General features: G+C 41.3%; 1 protein-coding gene across 1 annotated transcript in view; it reads left to right on the forward strand.

Moving 5' to 3' along the window:
• The window catches only part of WDFY1 (WD repeat and FYVE domain containing 1), a 74,590-nt gene that overhangs the window by 51,849 nt on the left and 13,496 nt on the right, over window positions 1–9,245 (forward strand). The window contains exon 9 of the mRNA XM_011995073.1: window positions 8,434–8,535. Coding sequence (XP_011850463.1) covers window positions 8,434–8,535 — 102 coding nt within the window. The remainder of the gene's footprint in view (window positions 1–8,433; window positions 8,536–9,245) is intronic.

Genomic DNA, 9,245 nt, shown 5'->3' on the forward strand with positions numbered 1-9,245 from the left:
TTATTTATTTCAGACAAATTTCTGGAAATAGACCTTCTGAGTCCAAGCATATATACATTCTTAAGGCTTTTTATAGATGTTGTCAAATGATTTCCAATCAAGGTTTCCATTCTCGTCTCTGCCTGCACTGGCATTATCTTTCTTTTCTAAGTGGCATCTATAACTTATGATGTTGTTAGCAAAAAAAGTTGATTCCAGAGAAGATTTTAGACCATAAGGGACGTTAATGACTTACAGTTTAACTTTGAAAATATTCGTTGGGCACCTACAGGGTGTCCGTACAGTCGGGAAACGTAAGTGAATTTATATAATAAATGGTTTATTGATATTGCATTGCAATACCTACTATGTTGTACGACATCACATGATCTGTTCAGGATCCTGTCCTTTATGGCAACATGTTGTTCAGTGTGCTGTGCACCATTGTAACAGACATTTTACGTTGATGCAGAATTCCCACCAATCCCTGCACATGTGTCTGCTTTGTGTTGTCTCTGATTCTTTGTGAGTCTGATTCTCATTAATTAAACCTTCATTTTTACCATATTCCAGTAGAAGTAATGAAGGGGGCTTTCGTCTATTTTTTTTAAATGGTGACATTAGTCATTTACAGACTTTATGGCTACTGTACACAAAGATACTTGCCACAAGAAATTTGTAATCTAGTGGAAGAAATAGACTACCCTATAAATAATAAAATGCAATCCATAATCCAGAGACGTACTGATTGTGAGACTTTTTTTGTAACTTTGTAAGACAAGTCAAATAGAGGAAATTTGGATTACAAATTTCTGGTTTGTATCTCTTTTTGAATTTTCTAAAAAATATTTGGTAAGGCTTAGAATATTTTATTATGAAATGCAGATACATTGGCTCAATAGTACAGGATGTGGCTGGCACAGTGGCTCATGCTGTAATCCCAGCGCTTTGGGAGGCTGAGGTGGGTGGATCACCTGAGGGTCAGGAGTTGGAGACCAGCCTGGCCAACATAGTGAAACCCAGTCTCTACTAAAAAATATAAAAATTAGCCAGGCATGGTGGTGGGTGCCTATAATCCCAGCTACTTGGGAGGCTGAGGTAGGAGAATCACTTGAACCCAGGAGGCGGAGGTTGCAGTGAGCCGAGATCATACTACTGCACTCCAGCCTGGGTGATGAGCAAAACTCTAAAAAGTGTGTGTGTGTGTATAAAATAGGATGTATAATACTATATTTTCAAAGATTTATTTGTACTGTGTTTTATGTTTATCAGCTACTAGTTATGTGCACCGAGAACAGCTAGTATACTGTTCTGTTTCCTGGCTCTTGGCCTATTGTTTTTCAGTCTTATTCTGAGAGAGCAGAAAACTCAGAGAGAGAGAGGCTGTATTCCCTGGATGATGAGGGGAGGAGACCATTGGTGCCCAGCACTGCTGGTGGCTTTCCCGAGGGTTTCACAACTTAGATTTTTAACCTGCTGTTTTTATCATTGGTAAATTCTTTTAGAAAAAGTATTTAGAAAGTAGAAGTGGGATTCCTACCTTCAAAGTGCATCATTGTGGAGTGTATTTCTATATCTAGGGAAAGAAAAAATAGTCCCATCAATCAAGGCATTTCCTGTGTACACAATTCACTGCATCTGTAGAAGAGACAGGAAGGCAAGTTGTGTCAAAAAGATGCATTATTTTTAGTAGATTTTTTGTTTGTTTTTTTAATAACTGAGAAAATGTATTGCAAGGATAAACAGGCTGTAATCTATAAGGTTCTGACCTGGCCTTAGGGTTTTTTGGGCTTTTTTTTTTTTTTGAGGCAGGGTCTAGCTCTGTCACCCAGGCTGGAGTGCAGTGGCAAGACCTCAGTTCACTGCAACCTTCGCATCCTAGTTTCAAGTGATTCTCCCACCTCAGCCTCCCAGGTATCTGGGACAACAAACTCATGCCACCATACTGGTACCTGGCTAATATTTTGTATTTTTAGTAGAGAGGGAGTTTCACCATGTTGACCAGGCTGGTCACGAGCCCCTGGCCTCAAGTGATCTGCCCGCCTTGCCTCCCAAAGTGCTGGGATTATAGGCGTGAGCCACGGTGCCCAGCCTTTAGGAGTTTATAGGACTTTCTTAGACTAGGGCATAGAGGATTGGTCCCAGATCCTCTAGCTCTGCAATGCTTGCCTGGAATTTCTGTCTCCCCTGTCAATACTAACTGGAGCATTTACTACCCACTGTGGCTTCAGCCACTATGCTGTCGAGTTGGAAGCAGATTTGCCTCCCTGCCAGATCATGATAAGGGATCATTTTTTGGAAGCAGGCACAAAATATATATGAGCAAGAAACAATAATTAGAGAGAGTGAATCTTCTTGAAAAGATAACTTTAATTTAAAATTAGTAGATTACAGAATGTATAGCATTTTATATACTAGTGCAATGTGACAAGTACAGCAATTAGTGGTAGTAGAACAATGGAATTTATTCTTGTCATATCTTTGTTCAGATTCGGCAGGTGGAAAAAGATGTGGAAAAGAGAGTAATGCAATTGTAATACCTAATTAGTACTCTCTCTTGCTCTTCTCAGCACAAAACGAAAGCTTCTCCTTAGATAATACGTATATATTAGGATGGCTCATGTTAGCTTATAGTGTAACGCTATATTCTGAGTATTAAACGAAATAAAGTTAGGGTATCTCTTATGTTAAGATATGTTCTAAAAAGCTATTTGTTTCTGATTTTGATTTTAGTTTGTTTTCTTAAATTCTTTTAAGCATATATTTTCGTCACTGCAACCTCTGCCTCCTGGGCTCAAGCAATTCTCGTGCCTCAGCCACCCAAGTAGCTGGGACTACAGACATGTGCCACCATGCCTGGCTAATTTCTGCATTTTTAGTAGACACGAGGTTTCATCATGTGGGCCAGGCTGGTCTCGAACTCCTGGCCTCAAGTGATCCACCTGCCTCAGCCTCCCAAAGTGCTGGGATTGCAGATGTGAGCAGCTGTGCCCAGTCAAAGTTATATTCTTTCTTAAACCCTTAAACAGAATCATGCTCCCTGAGGCAAGAGCTCAGATCTGTAGGTTGCCATAGCCCAAGACCATGTTTGGAGACCACCACATGTAGAAGTGGATAGGCCTTGTATGGAGAGACTATGTGGAGCATAGGGATACACACAGAGATGCAGGCTGGACTCCTGGATCTCCCTAGGATCTGTGTCTACTCATTGACAGTTGCTTTAATCTTTGAGCCAGTTTCATTGCCTCTAAAATGGGGATAGTGTTGCTCTGTATCTCCTAGGACATATGAAAATTAAGTAAAATAAAAAAACATGAAACACTTGGCACATTGCCTGGACTTAGATGTCACTTACTGTATGCCAGGTAGTATTCTGAACACTTAATATTAACTCACTTAATCCTCACAACCTTATGAGGTATATACTACTGTTATCCCATTTTACAGATGTATTAGTCTGTTCTCATGCTGCTAATAAAGATATACCTTAGACTGGGTAATTTATAAAGGAAAGAGGTTTAATGAACTCACACTTCCACATGGCTGGGGAGGCCTCACATTCATGGTGGAAGATGAAGAAGGAGCAAAGTCATGTCTTACATGGTAGGCTAGAGGGCATGTGCAGGGGAACTCTCCTTTATAAAACCATCAGATATTGTGGGACTTATTCACTACCAGGAGAATAGCATGGAAAAAACCCACCTCCATTATTCAATTACATCCTACTGCGTCCCTCCCATGACACGTGGGGATTATTACAATTCTAAGTGAGATTTGAGTGGGGACACAGAGCCAGACCATAACAGTGGATGGGGAAACCTAGGCACAGAGAAGTTGAGTCACGTGCCTGAGAACAGTGCTGACAAGTGGCAGAGCCAGGATTTGAAGGCAAGAGATCTGACTCCTAGACTTGGTGATTATAGCTATGACTATTAGAAATGAATTGAGACGCTAGGCATGGTGATTCATGCCTGTAATTCCAGCATTTTGGGAGACTGAGACAGGTGAATCCCCTGAGGTCAGGAGTTTGAGACCAGCCTGGCCAACATGGTGAAATCCCAACTCTACTAAAAATACAAAAAAATAGCCAAGCATGGTGACAGGCATCTGTAATCCCAGCTACTTGGGAGGCTGAGGCAGGAGAAACACTTGAACCCAGGAGGCAGAAGTTGCAATGAGCCGAGATTGTGCCATTGCACTGCAGCCTGGGTGACAGAGCAAGACTCCATCTCAAATAAATTAATTAATTAAATAAATAAATAAATAAATATTGAGAATTTAGGCCAGGCATGGTGGCTCATGCCTGTAATCCCAGCACTGTGGGAGGCCAAGGCAGGCAGATGAGTTGAGGTCAGGAGTTTGAGACCAGCCTGACCAACATGGTGAAACCCCCATCTCTACTAAAAATACAAAAAATAGCTGGGTGTGGTGGTGGGCACCTGTAATCCCAGCTACTTGGGAGACTGAGGCAGGAGTATCACTTGAACCCAGGAGGCAGAGGTTGCAGTGAGCTGGGATCACGCCAATGCACTCCAGCCTGGGCAACAAAATGAGACTCTGTCTCAAAAAAAAAAAAAAAAAAAAAAAATTGATAATTTAAAAATGGCTTATCTGTATATATTTTTAAAATCCTTGCTTGAAATTGAGTCACTTGAAAACATTAAAATGTTAAGAAATCCATTGATGTACTGCTTAACAGACATTGCTGGAGATAGAGGCCTTTTGTGTTAAAGGAGTGCTCTGGGTGATTGAAACATAATTCAAATGCCAGCCCCTTATGAAGACAATCACTTTGATGAAAATGTACAGCTGGGAACAGTGGCTCATGTCTGTAATCCCAGCACTTTGGGAAGCTGAGGCAGGCAGATCACTTGAGCCCAGGAGTTCAAGACCAGCCCGAGCAGCTTGGAGAAACCCTGTTTGTACAAAAAATTTGCTGGGCGTGGTGGTGCATATCTCTACTCCCAACTACTAGGGCAGCTGAGAGGAGGGAAGATCACATGAGCCAGAGGTTGAGGCTGCAGTGAGCCATGATTGTGCCCTTGCAGTCCAGCTTGGGTGACAAGGCGAGACCCTGTCTCAAAAAAAAAGAAAGTGTAAATTTGATGTAATTTACTAATTTGTTGATGCAGGCTCACCATTCTGACCACAAATGTTGCATGCGTGTTTCATGATAATACAATTTTGTATCTGTGTAGGAAACTATTTCATGTAGGACTGAGAACGTTTTCCTGAAACTGTTCTTGCCTTTAATTCTACCCACCTTAGTCCCTTTAATCTGTTATGCCCTAGGAAACAAATTTTAAAAATTTGTGGATCAAACCAGGCCAATAATGTCATAAATGAGAGGCTAAGGGGGGAGAAGATGCAGACATTTCTTTCAGTGATTTTTCTTTTTTTTTTAACCAAATTTTAGCTCAAGAAAAATAGAAAATTTAATCCTCCCTGTGTTTTGGTTGAGAGCAGATTTCTGAATTCTAGACCAGTAAAGTTTGTTTTAAGATTTTTGTGTTAAGTAATACCTAACAGACACTGTGTGGTCAAGGGAAATAGAAAATCCAGCCATTAACTGGAAACAAAAGAAAGAAGTAAATTTCTAAAGCACTAAGCAATAATGGGCAAGTTTGCAAATCAGTTCTTTTTTACACTTAACATTTTTGTGCACTAAATTAAACATAGAATTCCCTGCTGCTAAGTATGGGAAGTATAAATTGGAACGAACTTTCATCTATTGTTCTCTTTCCATTAAAGCCTTCATTGTATCGTCCTTAAAGCACATTAGCTCTTACTGGAGTTGTTTGGAGATGGCTTAGTGAATACATTTGTGTGCTGTTTTTTGGTCCACGTGACTGCGGTTTTGCGAGAGTTACACTTGGGCATGTCCCAGACATAAGATTAGGAAGTTATACTTACTTTCCTTCTTCTGGCAATTAAATATCCTGTGCCCATGGCAGCACGGCCTGCTGCGTCTCTCCTAGGGCCAGTGTCCCCAGGTAGTATCCCCACACAACCACAGCCTCCATCACCACCTGCCTTCTAGTGATCACGGAAACAAGTAATTCTATATCAAGAAAATAATTTTTCTCACATAGATACACATCGCTTTATTCTTCTTTCATCCCTTCTCATCTCCAACATTCCCCAGTTATTTAAGGAAACCTTTCTTCTATCTCAGCCTGTTTCAGTCTACTTGTGAGTGCCTTCTGCACACCCCCCCCCAAAAAAAAAAGACCTTTCTAATGTCTGTTATATGTAGAAATATTTCTAGTGACAGATCCAAAATAAGAAATAGGAAGGCCAAAAGTTTTGATGCAATAGGAGACAAAATGAAGAACTAGGGGCACCCATCATTCAAACCACCAAATATATTAATATATATTTTAGAAAAAAATGTTTTCTATCTATTTTTGTTGCACCTATATAATGTTAAGTGATTGGGGTTAAACAGGCTTTTTTTTTTTTTTGAGACGAAGTTTCACTCTTGTCGCCTAGGCTGGAGTGCAGTGGTGCAATCTCTGCTCACTGCAACCTCCACCTCCCGGTTTCAAGCCATTTTCCCACCTCAGCCTCCTAAGTAGCTGGGATTATAGGCGTGTGCCACCATGCCTGGCTAATTTTGTATTTTTAGTAGAGATGGAGTTTCACCATGTTGGCCAAGCTGGTCTTGAACTCCTGACCTCAGGTAATCTGCCTGCCTTGGCCTCCCAAAGTGCTGGGATTACAGGTGTTAGCCACTGCGCCCGGCCTAAACAGGCTTTTAACAGGTTTGTCTTAGAATTGGATATAGTTTGTAATTTTTTGTTTAGAGAAATATTTTTAACTTTTTGTTTTGTTTTGTTTTTTTTGAGACTGAGTCTTGCTCTTGTTGCCTAGACTAGGGTGCAATGGTGCGATCTTGGCTTGCTACAACCTAGGCCTCCTGGGTTCAAGTGATTCTTCTGCCTCAGCCTCCCAAGTAGCTGGGATTACAGGTGTGCGCCACCATGTCTGGCTAATTTTTGTATTTTTAGTAGAGACGGGGTTTCACCATGTTGGCCAGGCTTGAGCTCCCGACCTCAGGTGATCCGCCTGCCTCGGCCTCCCAAAGTGCTGAGATTACAGGCGTGAGCCACCACACTTGGCCTATTTTCTAAGTTTTTTAACAAATTAATTTTGAGACTACTTCTTCTATTTCAACAAAAAAGCATTAAGAACCTACTGTGTGACAGGCTGTGGATAGATCAAGATGAATAATACCAAAAAGTAACTCACTGGTTAGAGGGGAGAAGAAACGTACACCAAGATCTACAAAACCAGAGCTTGCTGCCCAGTGAAGGCTGCAGGACTCCTGTGTGGCCCCAGGAGGGAGGGACCTGCTGCTGTGGCTGGGAAGGGAAGGGTGGCAAATCTGCCGGCATAGTCCCTACCCAGAGCAACTAGGTGATGGGATTTTGTCGATCTCTTCTATTAGTCACCTGTGACCCTGCAAGCCTTTCCCAGTGGTAGGTCACCAGATTCTGCTGCATGCATTGGGTTTTTACTCAACTGGATTTAGAGTTCAAACATCTCCAGCATAAAAAAGAAATACATAAAGACAACCCTTAAGGGGTCACAATAAAAACTGATTTACTCCCTCCTATCTATAGATTACAAATTGAACAACCCTGTAACCGTGGCTAAAATTGTCATGATTACTTAACACACAATTAAGGCTGGGCGCAATGGCTCATGACTGTAATCCCAGTGCTTTGTGGGGCTGAGACAGAAGGATTACTTGAAGCCAGGAGTTCAAAATGAGCCTGGGAAACATAGTGAGACCCCGTCTCTACAAAAAAAATAAAAATAAAAAAGTAGCTGGCATGGTGACACACACCTGTGGCCCTAGCTATTCGGGAGGCTGAGGCAGGAGGATCATTTGAGCCTGAGAGGTCAAGGTTGCAGTGAGCCACATTCACGACACTGCACTCTAGCCTGGGTGGCAGAGTGAGACCCTGTCTCAAAAAAGACCCTCCCGCACACACACAATTAAACATAATATTGAGTAATTAAACATACTATTGAATATGACAACTAGCTAGAATATTTTGTGGAATTAAAAAGAAATACTAACTGGCTGGGCATGGCTGCTCACGGTTATAATCCTAGCACTTTGGGAGGTCAGGAGTTTGAGACCAGCCTGGCCAACATGGCAAAACCCCAAGTCTACTAAAAATACAGAAATTAGCCTGGCATGGTAGTGCATGCCTGTAGTCCCAGCCACTTGGGAGACTGAGGCAGTAGAGTCACTTGAACCCAGGAGGCGGAGGTTGCAGTGAGCCGAGATCACATACTGCACTCCAACCTGGGTGACAAAAAAAAAAAAAAAGAAGAAAAGAAAGACTAACCCCGGCAAGGTCTAGAACTGTCGTATTAATTTTGAAACGCGGAGGTAAACGTAGACACACTGATGTTGGCTTTGACTTTCTGCTCCCCCAGGCTCCTCAGTGGTTGGAAAGTGATTCTTGTCAGAAATGTGAGCAGCCCTTTTTCTGGAACATAAAGCAGATGTGGGACACCAAGACGCTGGGGCTGAGACAAGTGAGTAGCCACTGTTGAGTCATCGCTGGCTTGATTGTGTATTTCACTATTTGCATACTTAATCTGGGGCTTTTTTGAATCACACTTTGTTTTTGCAAATGCTGTTAATTCCTACATTTTCTGTGTCTTTATCATTGTGTGACTAATAATGAGGAAGACCTTTCCCGGGGCCAGTGAGACTGTTACCTCACTGTTCCGTTGCTCGTCCTGTATTGGAAAGGCAGGGGTGCGTAGAAACCCCTGAGAGCCTATTTTTAAATAGATAAAAGATCTTTCAGTTTAATACTGTTACTTATTAAAGTTAGTGTTTTATGCTAGCCAAGAACAAAGTTGGAATAAATTAGGTCATACAGTTATATATATCTTATGTTGTCACAAACAGATGAAAAGTAATAATTTAGTCCTCACTTGAACGCCTGACCCTATGAGTTTTAGATTATTTTAAATTGTTCCCTTATAAGCATACCTGGAACATTTTTATTAAGCATGTTTTGAGTACTGTTTTTTAAATTTTTTAAATTAAAGAAATATGTTCCAAATAGCCTGTAGATTTCAAAGGTGCTGTTAACTTCAAGGATTCTTGTAATACTAAAGTTCTACAAAAAAACAGAAAACAAAAACAAACCCATTTCCACAGCAGCCTTGAAGGTAACCACTCAGGGTAAATATGAATTTGTGCAGGTAAGTAAAAAAGATGCTAATTTTATTCC

This window comes from Mandrillus leucophaeus, unplaced genomic scaffold (genome assembly GCF_000951045.1).
Source record: "Mandrillus leucophaeus isolate KB7577 unplaced genomic scaffold, Mleu.le_1.0 Scaffold469, whole genome shotgun sequence".
NCBI classification, from domain to species: domain Eukaryota; kingdom Metazoa; phylum Chordata; class Mammalia; order Primates; family Cercopithecidae; genus Mandrillus; species Mandrillus leucophaeus.